The following is an 18,935-nucleotide window of genomic DNA, read 5'->3' as shown; positions in this document are numbered from 1 at the left end:
TGCTGGCTATGGGTTTGTCATATATGATTTATGTTGAAATATGTTCTTTCTATACCCAGTTTTTCCCAGAAGTATTTTTTATCATTAAGGAATGTTGAACTCTATTGAATGCTTTTTTCAGGGTCTATATGATAAATACTTGAGGTGATGAATATTCCAACTACCCTGATTCCATGATTACATACTCTATGCCTATATCAAACCATATCACATATTGCATGAATATGTAAGACTATTATGTATGCATAATGATTAAAAATAAGAAATTAGAGGAATTAAAATGAATGCTCAGACTCAGAAATCTATGCAGAATATATCTAGCTGTGACAAAATCAAAGGACATAATTTACAGCTGAAATTACCAGATAATATTGAGCATTAAGTGCCCTCAGTGTCTTCATGGGAGACATACCCAAGTAACAGCCATGGTCTACTGCAGCCTCCAGAAAAACTATTCCTAGGTTCAGGAAGCCCCAAACCTCTCATATTATGCTTCTTTCAAGATGACAAATACTACTTATTAAAGGAATTTCACAAGGATCAGCATACATGTTACAGGTGCAGTGAGTTACCACACTTTCAGTACCACACTGCTGCACAATGCACAGATATTATAACAGTGTCTCCCATTACACGTGGACACTTAGACTGCTAACACGGAATGATGACCAGTCTAAATGTGTTGATAATGATTTACCTCATAAATCTAGATGGTTTGGAATATTGCCAAGGCCAAGAACATTTCACAAATTTGTGCTTTTAAACATGTACTTATCTTCTTTTTTTTCACAAATAGGATTCTTTATTTGTCATTATTAAAAGCCTGAATTTTAGACAGATTCTTGGACTGGTGGTTCATATCCATCAGCTCGTTCAACTTTAGCACCTGTCTCGTCCCCAGTAGCTTTTCCAGAACTACGACCTTCACCATGAAGCTCCATGAGTTTTCCCAACTCAAACTTGGGTTTCTTCAGCATTTTTACTTTTCTAACAAAGACATCATGGAGAGGATAAATAGACTGGCATGCCCTTTCTATGTCTTTTCCAATGCTATCTGGAATCAATTTATTGACAACTTCTTTCAAGTCATTCATCTGCACCTCTCTGGTCATGATTTCCATCATTTTCTTCTGGATTTGGCGAACCTGTTGGTGCTGGGCATAAGAGGTCTTCCGTATCTGATTATTGAGTTTTTTAGTAAAACCAACACAGAACAGATGAAGCAAATAACCATCGGTAGTCTTACCATCAACATGAGCTTCAATCATAGTCTGCCATTTTTTAACCATAGAACACATTTTGTCATGGGTAAGATCCATGCCATGGAAGTTAGTCAGGCAGTTTTTGCCCTGAACATCTTCAGTAATCGGCTTGAATTTTCTAAATGCAACTTCATCATTCTGCAGATCAGCAAGACTCACTTCAAACACACGACCTTTGAGACCATCAGATGCAATTTTGGTTCCTTGAGTCCTGGTGACTAGTGTTTTCCCGATATTTTTTATGTTGAACATAGCAGGTGCTTTCACATCACACCAATCTTTCTTAGAAAATGGATCAACCACTTTCTTCTTGGCTCCCTTTTTGCCGCCTTTTGTAAGGCACTTGTTCTTGCCGACCACCATGATGGTGCTCAGTGAGCCAAAAGGGTCATGTAGTTATCTTCTGATTCAAACCCCTTGCTCTACTTGTATTGAACTAACTCATAAACCTCAAATTCTATAATCTCCAAACATTTCTTCCTGAAACTTTGTTAAACCTGATTTATATTTTTATGTCTTCCTTTATGCACTAAAACAAGTAGATTTCTAATACCAAACTATAATTTCTTATTCACGTATCAGGCACTGTTGTTATTCACTTTTAGCTCCATAGAGTCAGAAATAGAGGGCATCACATAGCACAGTGCAAATAACAACAGCTCAGTAAATACATCTAAAATAAAGGAGTGAATCTATCATCTGATAAACACTTCAAAAGAAAATGAGGTGACACTCACCTGTCTGAAAGACAGCCATATATCAGACTTCCCAGCAGTGACCCAGCCATAAATAAGGATTGAGTCACTGATTTTTGTGACTTAGATTCACACACTTGGTCCCACTAGAAGAGAAGGAAAGCAGCACAGTGGAGCTGGAGCGGATATTGAGCAGTTTAGTAGATACTGACTCCAAACATAGGATATACATGACCCTCTGCTGTGATCATCATGCCTCCCTCTCCAGCATCATCTAAAGATACTCTCCTCTGGTAGCCCACACTTTGAAAATACTGACTTAATTTCAATCCTTCAAATGCAGTGGAGTTTTCTTTGACCTCACAACCTTCCAACAGCCTATATCCACATGTCTATGTCTTTTTACTCATTTTTTCTTCCCACCAATAATTCTGTAAATTGGAATTAACTTCCATACATTCTTTAACAATTATAATTAAAAACATGCAAAAACTACAAAGAAAAAATTTATTTACCAAAATTTAAAAACTATATGCCAAAACCCTATAAATTTTCTAGGAAGGCCAGCCTCATCATGCGGATTACATAAAGGCCCTATCTTTGGCTTCACTTAGCTGTGATTTCAACTATTACAATAATTCTCAGTGGCACCCGTAGCTCAGTGGGTAGGGCACCGGCCACAAACACCAAGTCTTCCAGGCTCAAACCTGGCCCAGGCCAGCTAAAACAACAATGCCAATTGAAACAACAACAACAAAAATAGCTGGGCATTACGGCAGGCAGCCTGGGACTACTTGGGAGGCTGAGGCAAAAGAATCACTTAAGCCCAAAAGTTTGAGGTTGCTGTGAGCTGTGACGTCACAGCACTCTACCCAGGGCAACAGCTTGAGACTCTGTCTCAATAATAATAATAACAATAATTCTCATCCTTAGTCACATACTGACTAGTCATTCAAAAAGCTTCATAAATACCTGTGCCCTAATCCCATGAGCAGAAGTTCTGGTTTATTTGCTCTTCACATTAGTTTGATAATGAGTATTGAGAACTACTGCCCTAGCATAATATTTTCCTTCTCAAAAATTATAGATCTAGACTAAACGATATAATAGCAGGTTTATGTTTAGCTTGTTCAATTCATTAGCCTAAATACTTATAAATTTGACTGCATTATAGTACAGATAAGCAATTGTTACCTACTAAAGAAATGAATAAAAGAGTTGACTGCAGTACCCATCTGGGATCTAGATGTGTGAACCAACTACATTTTTTGTATTACCTTCAAACACTCTGGTCACATAAGCAGAATATGAAACTTCATACCTCAGTCACAATAGTGGAAAAGAAGCTTTGATCATACACCCAACAATCCACACAGTTCTCTGTGCCTGGCTTGCTTGTATTTAAGGAGCTGCCACTGGGGAAGGACAAAGCGACGACACTTCTCTGGCTTCAGGCTGGAGTCCAGTGGGATGGAGACTCTTAGAAGGGCATCTTGGCTGAGGGTCCCAGTGTCATTGTCAGAGACAGTGTCGTTGTCGAGGATGTGGACCCAGCAGCGATGATCAGAGATGGCTGCAGTGAAGTTCTCCAGCAGAATATGAGAGTACAGAATGAAGTTGACAACATAATAAAAAGCCAGCTGAAGGACCTGGAGTCTACCCAGGTTTCCAACTTGATCCAGGAGTTCCTCAAAAGCCATCGAAGATGAATAGGTGATCCCCAAGAGCTGGCACAGTGAACTTGTGGAGATCAATTCAGAAGGAAAAAGGGTTTCATTTCACTAAGGCACAGGAATCCTGTGTTGATCCAGACACCACTTTCTCTCAATGGTCCTGGTCATACCACTATAGCGGAGCAGTGTAAGGAGTTTCCTGAAGTCCTTTGAGTCTACAGAGCTGGAGAGTTTCAGTAAAGTCACAGACATAATTATTTGGCAAAGAACCCTGCACCCATTGACAACTGAACTTGCTTAAAGTACTATTTACTGAAGGATCCTGAACTCTGTGCTTCCTGAGAAGTCAACAGTAGACTTTCATTTGGTGTAATCTCCTCACAACCTAAAATATTTGCCATTCTTTTCAGAAAAAATATATTGGAGGCTTAAAAGCAAACTCTTTTATCATGTTTTTGATTAAAGAAAAGACAGCAAAGCTTTTTCTTGAGTAGGACCAAAGTTTGACTAAAAGCTAATGAAAACATAGTTAAAGTAAAACAAAGTGGAATGTTAGGTACAAATGTTTGTTTTTGTAAGTGAAGTTTTGCTTCAGTGTGAATCATACAGCAACAGTGAGTTGAAAATTGTTGAAGTGCTAAAATGAGTATAATAAGCAAAGAGAATTGAAATAATGTGTTTTTTTCAAAACTGGACTCTCACTTCATTTTCCAGTCTCTTGTCCAGCATGAGATTCAATGGCACTATCAACCCTCACTGTAACTCAAAGTCTCGGGCTCCATCGATTCTTCTCCCTTGCACCATTCTGAGTAGCTGGGCCTACATGTGCAAGGTAACATGTCTTGCTAATTTTTAATTGTTTTTAGAGTCAGGGTCTCATAATAGTATATGAAACCCATAACCTAATTATAGCCTAGGAATATGGAGGGGGGAAGGGAGAGGGAGGTAGGGGGTTCGATGGGTGGAGGGAAGGTGATTGGAGGGATCACCTCTGTGGTTTATCTCTCAAGAGTACAAGTGAATCTTTCTAAAAGTAGAATATAAACAGTGTAATGCAATAACTAGGAAAATGACATAAAGGCTATGTTAACCAGTTTGATGGAAATATTTCAAGTTATATGTGAAAGCACCACACTGTACCCCATGATTGCATTAATGTATACAGCTACCATTTAATAAAAAAAAGAAGAGTCAGAGTCTTTTTATGTTCCTAAGGTTGAATTTGAATTCTTTGTCTCAAGTGATCTTCCATGCTCAGCATTGCAAAGTGCTGCAATTACAGGTGAAAGATTCCAAGCCTGGTCAGGAAATAGTACTTTTATGTAATAGTTATTTGACTATGTTTATTGATTGTCTCAAAAACATTTTGGACTTTCTGATGCTATAGCTATAAAAAAGCAATGCTATTTATTTACATAGTTTATTAATATATTTATAACTTTATAAATTAAACATGACCAGGTCTCATATTATAATTACAAAGATATATTTATATTTTTATTAGAATGTCATAAGAGACCAGGTGAAGCAAGATACCAGACTAGAAACATCTCCTTACTAGCCCCTCATGGTGAGACAGGGGAAAGAAAACTCCAGCTGCCTCTGGCTGGAGGAACCTACCCAAGGACATCACTCCAGGGGCACAGTGAAGCACTGGTGGACTCCAGGAGCCAGCAAGAACTATAGCTAAATCAGAACAGAAGGCAAGTGCTTGGGTATGGGAAGGGGCCAGCCAGACAGTTTGCACACAGAAGACTGGGGATAGGAAAGGGTTGTCCTGCAGTTTTTTGGTTTGGGGCTAACTGTTCACTGGAGCTTCTCTTGAAGGCTTAAATGAGTGAGTGGACTTGAACAGCATCCAGCCTCTGAGATTGAATACCAGGTAGGGTGGATCTCCCATTGGCTTGGATACTAGCTGGGAGTAGCCATTGTGAGAAGGCCATGTGGGAGAAATGGTCCACAGAGTACATGGTTGGCTCTGGTGAGCTGGGGCATCCATCCTTGGGGTGAGCTGCGCAACCCCTGCAGCCTAGGCAAGGCCACTTTCTTGTCAGGGGGCACTGTTTGATGTGCCTTCTAAGGAATCTGGCAAGAGTTTTAGGACCGAATTCTGCATGGAATGAATGCTAACAAAGTGACCAGGCCCTAATTGAGGGCAACTAAGTCAAGAAGACAGCACTTGACTTCCTCTGCAAGTAGACAATGGCTTCCCAGCCCCCATCTTATATAGCAAAACCAGCATGTGTTCTCAGTCTCCTAACAGCACAGCACCTAACACACACACACACATATATATACTCACACAAACATACATATATACTTATATATATACACACATATGTTTCTTTGATTTTTTGCTCCATTTCCCAATTTTTTACTTAGTTTTTTGTTTCCTTCTCTTTTTTGTTGGTGTGTTATTGTTGTTTTGGTTTTGTTTTGCTTCATTTGGTTGTATTTTTATTTTTTCATTTTTACTTTCTTCAATAGGAAGGGCTCCTCTATTATTGTTATGGTTTTCAATGCATTTTATTCTCTTTTTATTTCTCTCTCTTTTTCTTTTTTTTTTTTGTTCTTTTGGTAGTGATTTTCTACTTATCTCATCTTTCCCACATCATTTTCTCATACAACAGCCCTTTTTATTTCTTTATCTTATATAATCATATTTTTAATTTTCTTTACCTATCTTTATTTTTTTTCTTTTCTCTGAGTTCCTGGGGGGGGGGGTCACAGCATTGGTCTAGCTGAACAGTCATGGCATTGGTCTGAGTCAAGGAGGTCACAAGCTCATGGTCTGGGCTATCCATCTAGCTTTAGCCTTTGGAAAGACATTCTTGATAAGTCCCTACTGCAAAATACTGCTTATTTTTTTCTCTATATGTATTTGGCAGAGGTGGGGTCTTGCTTTTGTCCAAGCTCATAAAAAGCTCCTGAATTTGAAGGAAATGCCCATCCTGGCCCCCCAAAGTTCTAGAGTTGCAGGTGTGACCATAGCACCAAGCCCAACACTGCCATTTCTCCTATTTCTCTCTTTCTGTCCGTCTGCTCTATTTTTCTTCAATTCTTTTCTTTCACCGCCTTCTTTTTCTTTTCTTTTCCTCTTCTTTCTCCCTTCCCACTCAAATGCTTACCTTTCCTTTGGCCTTATACCAAAAGGCCACTTCAAAACTTAACCTCTGAGACAGGGAACTTTAAAGTGAAGAAGATCAAAGGGGAAAGTAGTTATATTCTGAGATATTAGGTTGGGACCTCAACATAAGGACTTTGGAAGAATATGATTCAACCCACAACAGGGTTATACAATCACATTTCTATTTTACTAAACTTACCAATGCCATATAGAAATAGTGAGATGGGTATTACTTCCTTTGGTCTACAGGAAAAATGTAAATGTGTTGTAATGTGTTCTATTTAGTTGATTGGAGGAGTAGGATATGAACATGGTATAAACCATAATAAAACCTAGCAGGAAAGACTAGCCTGGTGTTCAAGATTGAACAAGGTAATTAGGAAACTATACATAGCCACACAACACCCACCTGAAAATTCTCACTCCAAGGTCATAGCACTGAGGCTTTAATTTCATAGATTCTATGAATTATTTGTGGGATGAAAGAAGCCAGACTCTGTCCTATCAGGGTGGGAATTTTATTCAAATAAAGGAGCTGTGAGAGTCACCCACTCTCTTGCTAAGGATGAATTTCCACTAGGCTCCACCACTGCTCATCTCTGGGATTTGTGCTTACAAGTTCTTACAAACATATAATTTGTCTCTTCTTTCCCTCCAGTATTATTGGCTGTTTTGCTGGCTTGAGTTATGTTTCCATCATAAGATGCTTTCATCACTTTGATACTGTGCTCAGGTTTTTCTTTGATCTTGGTGACTTTTTCAATATTACAAGGGCACAAAAATGATATTTACATGCATATTTGCTTAGTGGAGACAAACTGTACGGAAGCACTAGAGAAAGTTCAATAAGGTAAGACTGATGAAAAACCAAGGCCTCTTCAATAAGCCTCCATAGAATGATGCCTTAGGAAGGTGTGGCCCTTCTACCTGAGTACATCTCTCAGTCTGTCAATGTAATTAGAACCTCCCCACCTTTGGGAGAGAAAAGGAAACCCAGGACACAGGCAAAATAATTATGTAGTATAAAATAAGGTCCATTCAAGACTCACCAAACTCCTGACATACAAGCAGGGAACAATGTCTTTCAAGTTCAAAAACAAAAACAATAATAAAGTTATGATGATCCTATCTTATCTTTCAGCCACTGCCCTATCATCTGATATTAATGACAAAAAAATTATTCTCATTTTTCCCTTCCATTTTATATTTTAACTCTATCTTATTAGGTATTCATCACCAAATTTCTTCTTAATAAGGAAGGTCCCAATGTTTCCCACATTCTCATATTTAAATGTTTATCTGTTGCAGTTGACATATTCCTCTTCCTGGAAACCATATTCTTGCTCTGCAAGACTGTACTCTATTTTTGTTTTACTATTTCATTCTATTACTTTCTTAGTCTTCTGTGCCAACTCTTCAAAGACTGGAATATTGGAAGGCTTAGTTCTTGAATAATTTCCCTCCTTTATGTAAACTCCCTTAACTGTTTTTGTGAGACAAAGTCTCACTTTGTCACCTTCTGTAGAGTAATATGATATTATAGCTCACAGCAACTTCAAACTCTTGGGCTTAAGCAATCCTCCTGCCTTTGCCTTCCAAATAACTGGAACTACAGGTACCTGCCACAATACCTGGCTATTTTTACAGATAGGGCCTCACTTTTGCTCAGGCTGATCTCGAATTACTGAGCTCACACAATCCACCCACCTCAGCTTCCCAGAGTGTTAGGATTACAAGAGTGAGCCACTGCAGCCAGCCTTCCCTTAATTATTTTTAGTGGCTATGTCCGAATGTGTGGTGTGTTGCTATAAAGGAATACCTGAAACCGAGTACAAGGAAGAGAGGTTTGTCTCATGGTTCTGCAAGCTGTACAAGAAACATGTCAGTAATGCATGCATCAAGTGAGGGCCTCAGGCTGCTTCCACATAGAGTGAAAGGCCAGGGCAAGAGCTCACTGGGAAGGAAGGTACCAAGAGAGTGAGGTAGGGGGTGTGAGGCTCTATTAGGAGCCAACTCTCTGGGGGAGAAATAGACTGAGAATGGGCTCACTCCTTCCCCCAAGGGAAGGCATTATTCCATTCATGAGAGGTTTACTCCAATGACCAAACACCTCCCATTAGCCTCAATCTTCAACATTGGGGATCATTTTCAATAGGAGATTGTGGGAGATTGAATATCCCACCTACAGTGGGTTCCCAGATTTTTAATGCCAGCACAGTCTCTTCCCAGAACTCCGAGTTTTAAACTTGCCCTACCTGCAAATGACACTCAGAATCTGTCTTCTCCTAATTACCTTCCCTACTGTCTTCCAAATCATTGTTATTCTTGTTCCTCACTTGGACTATTTTCCTCCCAAATTCCTTCTCCTAACTCATAGAATAAATATTTTCAAATTAGTAATGTCATGTTAGGTCTCTGCTCACCTGTCTTCTGTGGCTTCCATCTCCTGCAGAAAGTGTCCACTATCATACCCTCAAGGCCTATTAGATTTAGTCCCCTCCCTCTCTTTATATCTCTGAATTTATCTCACTTGGCTTCAGTCACAGTGCCCTTCTTTATGTTTTAAATCATCCCAGGCAATTCCCACTCCAGGATTTCTTTACCAGTAAAATACTTGCCTCAAATTCCCTCAGTTTTTTAAATCTCCCAGGCAATTCCCACTCCAGGATTGCCTTTACCAGTAAAATACTTGCTTCAAACTCCCTCAGTTTTTTACATTCACTCATCAAATGTTACCACATGTGACAGGCCTCCCCTACGCATTCTCCTTAAATATTAATCTAGACACTATCTCTCATGAACCATCTTTATATCTTGCTTATTTTTTTTGCACACTACTTAGCACCACCAGCCATATTTTTTTTTCTATTTCTTCACTATATAAATACAAGTCTAGTAAAATAACACAGTCTTCTTTGTTCATGTGCTTCCTCATGATCTTGAAGAGTCCTTGAAAAATGTTAAGTGCCAAATTAATAATAGTGAAACATTGAACAAACAATGAACAGTCCAGATAATTAGCGTCTAACAATAAAAACTGCACAGTACTTTGTATTCAGCAGAGAGAATTTAATATGGGGAATTAAGTTACATAGGTTCAAACTAGTAATGATAGGAAACCTGAGACATCAGCAATAGCAAGAAGGTGTTACCACAAGAACTGAAGAATAAATCTAGGACTTGGTGCTACCTGTGCTCAGCTTCAGGGGCACCCAAAGGAATCTAGAAGGAATGGGCTAGATGGTGGGAGCTGTAACAGCAGAGGAGACACTGTCACTGAGGAAGGTGCTGCCTAAAGCAGTGGGGGCTTCTCCCGTCTTCTGCTTCTCAATCTTCCATCATTTCTTTCCTATTGCTTGAATCTAACCGTAATCTACTTGGCAAGGGAATCTGGAAATACACAGCATTATGGTTAATTTATGTGTCAACTTGACCAGATTAAAGAAAACCTAGAATGAGGGCATGCATGGAAGAGAAGAGTGCATGAGTCTGAAAGGACTAGATGAGGAAGATTTACCCTCAGTGTGGGTAGGGACCATCCAGTCAGCTGGGGTCCTGTTAGAACGAAAACAGAGAAAAGGCCCATTTCTCTCTCTCTGTAGGAACTGGGGAACACTTTTCTTCTCTTGCCTTGGATGCCAGAACTCCAGAGTCTCTAGGTATTGAACTCTGAAATTTATACCACAAGATCTCTTGGATCTCAGGCTGTCACCCTCAGATTGAGTGTAACACCATGGTCTTCCCTGGCTCTGAGACCTTTAGAATTGGACTGAGCAAGGACATTGCTGGTATTAAGAGCATAGTGTAGTTTAGGCCAGGCATTCCAAAGGGCCTCTTTGGCAAAATCCAGGTTCCTCAGACTTCCTTGTGCTGACACAATCCACATAGGCTAATTTTCGAGTTATGATAGATTCTTGATTATCAGCCCTTTATCAGATACTTTGCAAATATTTTCTCCCATTTTATAGGTTGACTGTTCACCCTGTTTATTTCCTGTGCTGTACAGAGGCTTTTTAATTTAACAATTCAACTATTTATTTTGTATTGTTGTCATGTTCGTTGTTGGGGTCTTAGTCATAAATTTTTTGACTATATCAGCTTCTGAAAGAGTTTTTGCTATGTTTTCTTCTAGAATTTTTTAGTTTGATGCTTTAGATTTAAATCTTTTATCCATCTTAAATTAATTTTGTAGAGATAGGTATTCTGTTTTATTCTTCTACATGCAGCTATCCAGTTTTCCTAGTACCATTCATAGAGTGGCTTTCTTTTCCCACGATATGTGTTTTTCTACTTAACCTGAGATCATTCAGTTGTGAGAAGATGATATTATTTCTGGTGTCTCTATTCTGTTCCATTAGTCTATGTCTCTACTTCTAAACCAATCTCATGCTGGTTTGGGTTACTATAGTCTTGTAGTATAATTTAGTCAGGTAATGCAGTACTTCTAGATTTGTTCTTTTTGCTTTAGAATACTTTGACTATTTGGGCTTATTTTAGGTTCCAAATGAAGCCTAGTGATAGGATGTCCTTCCTAATAAACTAATAGGAAATAATCTATTATCTAACCTATAAGTTCTTAAGTAATGGCATGAACTAACTCTTTGTTTTAAGATTACTCACATGAGCAGAAGGAGGGGCAAGATGGCTGACTAGAGGCAGCCCTCATCGCACTGTCCCTGCTAGAAGGAGGAATATTGGACTTAAGGAAACTGAGAGCAATTGAAGTGGTGGGGGGATGGTAAATCACAGGGAGAAGAAATAGACATTCAGCAGCCCCACTGATAGAAACTATAAGGACCAAGACGAGAAAGAGGAAGAGAGAGAGCAGAGCAAAGTTATGGAGTGGATCAGATTTGGAAGAGTCCAGAGGTAAATAGAAGGGTAAAGGGGAGCCTCCCCTCCATTGCAGGCTTTCCAGGAGCAGCAAACGATAGGATCTCTCACTCCACAGATAAGTTCCATGAGGGACCAGAGACCCAGCTTTCCTGCACCTTTGTGTTTCCTCCTCTGAATCCCCCTCCTGCCTGGCAGAAGAGAAGGAAATTTGGCTCCAACCAGCTTGTAGCCACAGCCCGTCCCCCTCTTTCCTTACAAACCAGAGTACCCTCTGCTTAGGCCTGCTTCCTTCCCCACACATGTGTTGGGAACACTAGCCTGGCTCAGATAGCCTGGAGATGCTCATCATCAGGACCCAGAGCATGCAAATTAAACATGGCATTATGCATGCCCAACTTTTGTAAAAACCTATTGCATTTCCAAATATGACTGCCACTTGCTTAGTGATCCAGGCAGGTCTCTGGCATTGATCCACACTATGCAGACCCATAGCCATCACCTAATCTAATAAGTGGGTGCCCTGACCATACCAGCAGTTATTTTGGAGATGCTGCTGCAAAGGGTGGGTAATCACTGAAGCCAACTTTTCCATTTCTTTCTCATCTAAAACAATAGTATCCACTCCCAAGTTCCACAACTGCAACATCCAGGCAGCTAGCTTTTCATTAGGCTTCTGTCTGAAGTGTTTCTCCAATCCCATCAATTCCATCTGTGTATATAATATGGATAGAAGGAGAAAGGTTCCACCTGAGGGGCAAAGTGGGGCATCCTCTCAGACCCTAGATTGATGGGTTTTACCTTCTGGGTGACCACCAGTCACACCTGAAAGTGCAGAACTTCATTTCCTTCTCTTCTTTAGAGGCATCTACCATCACAATAGCCAAAGATTCCACACAACTCCAGGTCTTGCTGTACCATTGCCCTTTCAGCCATTCCCCAACCAAGAGGTGATTGGTCTCTTCCAGGACCAGATGGTGCTGTCACTTCTCCACCAATTCTTCTTAGAGCTCACAAACATGAGCTGCCTCATGAAGAATTACCTCTGTCACTGCTCACAGGGCTGTAAGAAACACCCAACCCATAGCCCCAGCAGCCACATAGGCACTCTTTTTCTAAAAAATCTCCCCAGTGCTATGGAGACTTCAGACACTCACTATGGAGTCCCATCCATTTCAGTCCATTCCTGGGGTGAAACCCAGGAAGACAATAGGTTCACCACTGAGTACCACACATTCAATATAGGCCACCCTCCTATTCTACCCTTGGGAGTACAGAAAGCTTCATACCTGCCTGAGACATATACTGCCAACTACACCAATTGTAATGCAAGAGGTCAATACCTGGTAGGTTTGCACCAGATATATTGAAGCCAAAGAACTGAGGAGCCAAAGGCAGGTATAATGTACCTTGATACAGCTCTCTGCACTGGTGACCAGGCACGGAAAGTCTATGAAAGTGGAAATTCCTATACATTTATATATCCAAGGGAACAACAGTGGCAAAGCACCAAGCAGTAGTTTGGCATCATTGACATCATTCTGTAGTTATGACTATATAAGGAAAACATAATGCCTTCTGGCAAAATCCTATCTTACCCCACAGCTGTCTTCCTCTCACCCTAGCTGTTTGAATTATTTTGGACCGTCCACCTTAATATCTGAGATGGTAGGTGGTACCTGTGAGTAAGAATCAGTGACACTCCATTTGATTGAATAAGTAAATACTATAATGGACTGTCCAGTTGTTCCCCCTGTCAGAAGTTGGTGTTTGCAAGAAAGAGCCAACTGCGGAGTTGTTCTTTGGTGCCTATAATAGGCTTTGGCTGATCAGAAGAAGCTCTTGACTGCCCTGGACAGTATTGAGGGCCCCTGAAGTTCACAGGGTAATGTTTGTTTTCCACTGCAGCAGAAGTGGGTGATTGGGGGCAACTCTGAGGAAGGCAGAACAGGTGAACCTCCCTCCAGGCTCCAGAGACAGAAGACACAGAACCGTGTCAGTAAGGATCAAAGATCACCTTCCAGCAGGTGGAGAAAACCTTGGGGAAGGGTGATAAACAAGCCCTACAAAACCAGAAAGTCTGCTAGTAAGGAAGGGCCTATCTGCAAATCAGTAAGTAATTTATGCAGAGTGACTTTTGCCACCCTCTCACTTCCCACCAGTGTCTGGGTGTAAATGGGTGCCAGAATTTGCAATGCTCAGCAGAGATGGGAATTCCTGGCTGGGAATTGCCTCACTCATGGACCAGCCATAGTCCGAAGGTGTGGTCTTCTGGCAGGAGGATGAGTACTCTATCAGCTCAATGCAACTCTGATCCACAGTGCACGTTCTTGTCTGTTCTTCCCATGTGTGTCTCTCCACATCTCCAGTTATCTCTCAATGCATTCCTTTTTGCCCTCAAGCAACCCCATTGAGTACTTATGGAACAGAAGCCAATGCCCTGCCTTTCTCATTCTCTGGCATTCCTGGGGAGTATTGGAGGGCAAGAAACTTCCAGACCTAGCATCCCTAGGTCCACTCCAGGTCCTCAAGAGGAAATGTGTGGCCCTTCTCTCTGTGGGAAACTCACACTGGATGGCACACCATGTGAGTGCATGAAGCCACTTTTGAAAGTCTTGGCTCAATGGCCCCTCTCACCTATAGTGGACAGGGGAGGAGTTGGTGAGGAAAAGACCCTGAATTCAAAAAAAAGGTCATGCCATTTCTTCTGATCTGTCTCCCTAGAAGGAAGCCCATGTGAAATGTCTGAGCTCTGGGATCACACAAGCAATCTAAGCAGGAATGGGGAGCTGTCTGTGTACAAACAGGTGATGTGAAAACTGTAGAGCTGCAGCTCCCTGGGTGGACGAGGGTAATATAAGTGGGATGCACTATGCAAGTCCAGTACTTTATTTTCAAAAGTGTCCCAGGTGAATGACTGCAGCTGAGTTGGAACTTCAGGCAGTCCATTGACAATTTGAAACAAAACCCCCAACTACTGCCTTCCCTAGGTTCTGAGCTTCTCCAGGTTAGATTTCTGTCAATACCTTTTTTTCTTATTGTTCGACTTTGCTATTCCTTTCCCTGAAGTCACCAGCAGGCTCCAGAGTCTTCCTCCCCTGAGCTACACCAGAGCTGTTTCCATCTTCCCCTCTCCTCTATGGGAAATTCTTTCTCCCCTCTGGTACAATATGGCAACTGATGTCTGTAGTCAGCCATCTTCTGCAGCTCTCCATGTTTAATCTTTGAAATTGTCTTTTCAAACAGGCATGACCTACTAAGTACTGATCTTAATCCATAATTCTATGCATTGTTTAGAAACCAAAGATGTATTACAGTGTTATCTTGATATTAGATAGGGTGGAAGCTCCTCAATAGCACACTTAAATATAGAAATCTTCTTTGTGTTCCATTGAGACATGAAAAATGCCTAGGTATAGTTTGAATTTAAAAAATACATCTGTAGGAAATTAATGTGGAAATGTGGTTCTTGCTTCTTTACTTTTACATTTTTCAGAACAGGAAGTATATAAACCAGACCATAGTACTTTGATTCAACAACTGTTAGCTGTCATTGGAGTGATTTTAGAGTGTGTGAGATTCACTTTTAAGTGATGTTTGACCTTAAAATTTTAGGCGGAACTCATAAAGAAACATTACCAAGTCCACAGCACAAGCTAATTTCTGAAATACAATAGGGAAGCTGAAAAAAGAAGAGAATGTGGATTGGAAAGGAAGCTTTATTGGTAGATGACAGGAACTAATATAGTAGGTTGTACAAGTTCTGTGTTTAGTGAATGAATAAAAATTAAATTTAAACTTTTGATAAATATGGGACATTGATTTTTTTAATCAGCTTTTTATCATGCTTTATTTCATACTACCTCCAGCATTGTATGGATATCTTTACCACTGCATCTTTGCCTTATGAAAATGAATAAGACATTTTAAAATCACTGTTGCTTTGGCAAACGAAAACTGGTATTTCAGTTTAGTATATATGATTTTGCTCGCCATTAAATATGAATATATCTTCATTTTCTTATATATTTATTATTCATGTGGTTTTTGCCCCTGAAACATACTTGTTCTTGCTCTTTGCCCATTTTTGTATTGAAGTATATTTTTTTATGATTAATATGTATTAAATAGGCACACAAATCTAGGTATACATGTTGAAATCATTTGACATGTCAATTGTCCTTTAATATTTTACATTTATAATATTTTTAAATGATTCATATTAATTTAAAATATTAAGTCAAAAAAACATAAAGAAAAAATATATAATTTTGCCCTTAACAGAAAACCATTCTCATAATTTTTTTATTTTATTTCTAAAGAGATAATTAATAATATTAATTGCATAGTCTATCATAACATACAAATAATTCTTGGTGCCAAAACTTTGATAAATGTTTATACATACTTGTGTGTGTTTCTGGAATGGCTATAATTGGAGGATGTGTTGGCTTTTACTGGTGATTGTAGTTTTATAATAGCATCCAGCATATGCTTCACCACACCTGAGTCAGCCCCATCATCACTCCATGATGCTCTTTTTTCATAAATCATCTTGGCTTTTCATAATATCTAGATGAATTTTGAAATCTGAAACTTCTTACTGAAATCAAACTATCACTTAGCGGAATTATTATCCATTATATTTTTCACTAGTTACATGGATTTATATTAGTTATCTTGATTTTTCCCCTTTATTTTTCTCTGCTTTGGATGAAGTCTTGAGAGCACCTTAAAATTGTGTAACTTTCATGCAAGTGTCTTCCTGTTCTACATTTCTTGTTTCTTTTCTGCTGAAAAATAAAAAGCCAAAATAAAAATCAAGATGAAAAAGGAAGAAAGTATAGAATAAGTGTACACATCCTGCATGCCTAAGAACAAGCTGAAACTCTATCCACCAACTCTCTAATGCAAAACCTTCTGGATTTTGACACTATTCTGCTGGGAAAGACTCTGATACCAGGGCATACTTTAATATTGCTTTTCTCACCATTGTCTCTTTAGACTTATGAACAGTGACATTTTGGGGAAATCAGAGGATGAAGTAAAATTCATAAAGCTATTTATTATCCCTCATTTTTAACTGTTTTCTTCTTTTCTTAATTACTTTCTCCTTGAAATTTCTATTGCCTGTGGCACCAAATTTGACAAAAATCTCTCATTTATCTCTCAATTTTCCCAACAGGATCTATGTCTTCTTGATATATTGTTGTTTTCTTTGCACAGAAGATCTTGCTGTATGTTCCAGTGCCATAATTCTTCCTTCACTGAAGCAATAATCAGGTATCTATGAGGCAATCTCATTCCCTTCCCAACAATATATCCAGCACCTCCTGGGATAATGTGTAACAAAATCAGGGGATAAGAATGAGGCATTTGTGTTAGCAGATTTATGAAAAAACCAATAGGATCATGTGTTTCCCATAAGGGCAGAGAGTATGTAGCCATTCACAATAGGGCTATCTTAGACCTTTTCACCACTAAAGCTGATGGTGTGAGATGGTCTGTGTGATCTAGAGACCCTCAAGGGGAGCCAGCCATATGGATAGGGGTGAGGCTGCCACTGAACTAAAGACCATGGGGCCAAATACAAAACAGCCAGGTTTGAGCCTACATGAAGGACAGAGGGCCCGACATGATCATAACCTTCATCATCACAGAACTATAGCACGCAGTCACTCTCCACTCAGGTTACAGGTGAAGGATTTACTCACTCATTTTCCACGTCTTCTATGGTGTTAGGAAGGGGCAAGTTCCTGGTTTCTGGGAGAAGGAGGACAACAAGGCCAGCAACAATAGGGAAGACTCCATAAGTAATCCAGGGCAGGTGGGGAGAATATGTCATTAGGGTCATCAGCAAAGGAGCCAGTGTTGCCCCAATTCTAGTGGACAGTGTACAAATTCCTCCAACTGTTGCCCTTAGGTTGAAAATAAAAGACAAAAAGATCTTCCACACATCTGTACACATAAATTTGTCATATTTAGTCACTTTGGGGGACAATACAACACAGTTATTAAACACATGGCTTTAACAATAAGCTCTTAATTGTGACATTCAACTTTATTGGTCTCAACTATTTAAAGGTACTATGTTGGTAACTACTCTAAACCCCTATTTCATCATAGAGATACCCATAGCACCAATTCAGTGGTGTTAAGATTAAATGAGATCATGCAGGCTCAGTGCCCGTGCCACAGGGGTTATGGTGCCAGCCACATACACCAACACTGGTGGGTTCGAACCTGGCCTGAGCCAGTTAAACAACAATGACAACTGCAATAAGAAAATAGATAGCCAAGCATTGTGGCGGAACCTGTAGTCCCAGCTACTTGAATTGCTTACACAAGAAAATTGCTTAAGCCCAAGAGTTTGAGGCTGCTGTGAGCTGTGGCACCACAGCACTCTACCAAGGGCAACATAGTAAGACTCTGTCTCAAAAAAAAAAAAAACATGAGATGATGCAGTAAAGGACTTGGTATATAGCGAGGAATGAACTTAGTTTTAAGTATTACTGGTTATTGGTTGCTGTCTCTATTTCTATTATAATTCATTCCTCAGACATCTAAATCATGTCAGTTTTTCTCCACAGTAAATGTTAATGTGTTCAGAAAGTCCTGTTTTAAAACCAGACAGATGGCCTGTAGCTCTTATACCTGACTATGGTGGGGATGAGCTCGGCGCTGTGGACACCAAAGCTGGTAAGAGCAGCAGAAAGAGTACCAATTCCCAAAGTTGCTAGAGCCACACGTAGCATCTGCATTTCTACAGAGAGAAAGATATTAAGAGTCAAGCGATCTTGGCTGAAGATAGCAACCCCTAAGTACTTACAGAAAGATTCTGTTGCAGGACTTTGCAAGTGTGGAATATGTGGAAGACAAACTGCAACATACCTGAGTTGGGGATGGTGGATAAAGTAAGAATTGCAGACTGTAGAATTCTAGAGCTTAAACATCACATAAGAGGCTCTAAATCAGTTGCTTCAACTATCCCTGCACATTTGAGTATTGCTAATGAAGATGGGCATATGAGTTGGGAAGTATTTGTTTTCTTTATTTTGTATAATACTTTCTCTGCAGTTTCAATATAGCCTAGAACAAAACGTGGATTATAAGAGAAAATTTGATAAGGCACATGTGGGAAGAAATTATGATATAGGACAGATATTGCACCTTATAGTAACAAAAGGATGGGGTAGATTTGGGAGTGAACAAGGTGAACAGACAGAAGTTCTAGAGTGATAAATCAGGATTACCAACCTAACAATTCTCCTAGTTGGAAGCAATGTCATATCGAGAACCACTGACAGTGATAATTCCAAAGGACACTCAAAAATAATAATAATAA

General features: G+C 39.7%; 2 protein-coding genes and 1 pseudogene across 3 annotated transcripts in view; all 3 read right to left on the bottom strand.

Moving 5' to 3' along the window:
• Positions 1–779: 779 nt before the first annotated feature.
• Positions 780–1,643, bottom strand: LOC100966295 (40S ribosomal protein S3a-like). 2 transcript variants are annotated; one of them, XM_012810658.2, is made up of 2 exons: positions 1,616–1,643; positions 780–1,576 (listed from the first exon to the last, which is right to left on the bottom strand). In XM_012810658.2, exons 1-2 carry the CDS (start codon positions 1,623–1,625, stop codon positions 831–833), a joined length of 756 nt encoding a protein of 251 aa, XP_012666112.1. In that variant the 5' UTR covers positions 1,626–1,643; the 3' UTR covers positions 780–830. The 2 variants fall into 2 exon arrangements, with proteins under 2 accessions (XP_012666112.1, XP_012666111.1); XM_012810657.2 differs by having other exon boundaries at positions 780–1,625.
• A 352-nt stretch (positions 1,644–1,995) lies between these two features.
• On the bottom strand, positions 1,996–3,657 carry LOC100967131 (annotated as a pseudogene).
• A 12,665-nt stretch (positions 3,658–16,322) lies between these two features.
• Positions 16,323–18,935, bottom strand: part of LOC100965979 (solute carrier family 22 member 24-like) — a 44,900-nt gene continuing 42,287 nt past the window's right edge. Inside the window, exons 8-10 of the mRNA XM_003798692.1 lie at positions 18,245–18,353; positions 17,305–17,508; positions 16,323–16,383 (exon numbers count right to left, since the gene is read on the bottom strand). Of these exons, the coding sequence (XP_003798740.1) occupies positions 16,323–16,383; positions 17,305–17,508; positions 18,245–18,353 (374 nt within the window). The remainder of the gene's footprint in view (positions 16,384–17,304; positions 17,509–18,244; positions 18,354–18,935) is intronic.

Source organism: Otolemur garnettii, unplaced genomic scaffold (assembly GCF_000181295.1).
Source record: "Otolemur garnettii isolate 467f Iridium unplaced genomic scaffold, OtoGar3 scaffold00140, whole genome shotgun sequence".
NCBI lineage: Eukaryota > Metazoa > Chordata > Mammalia > Primates > Galagidae > Otolemur > Otolemur garnettii.
The sequence above is the reverse complement of the archived record's forward strand: the minus strand, read 5'-3'. Positions and strand labels throughout refer to the sequence as shown.

Coding starts and splice junctions, on each gene's coding strand:
- LOC100966295 (XM_012810657.2), bottom strand. CDS start 1,625: ATGGTGGTCGGCAAGAACAAGTGCCTTACAAAAGGCGGCAAAAAGGGA.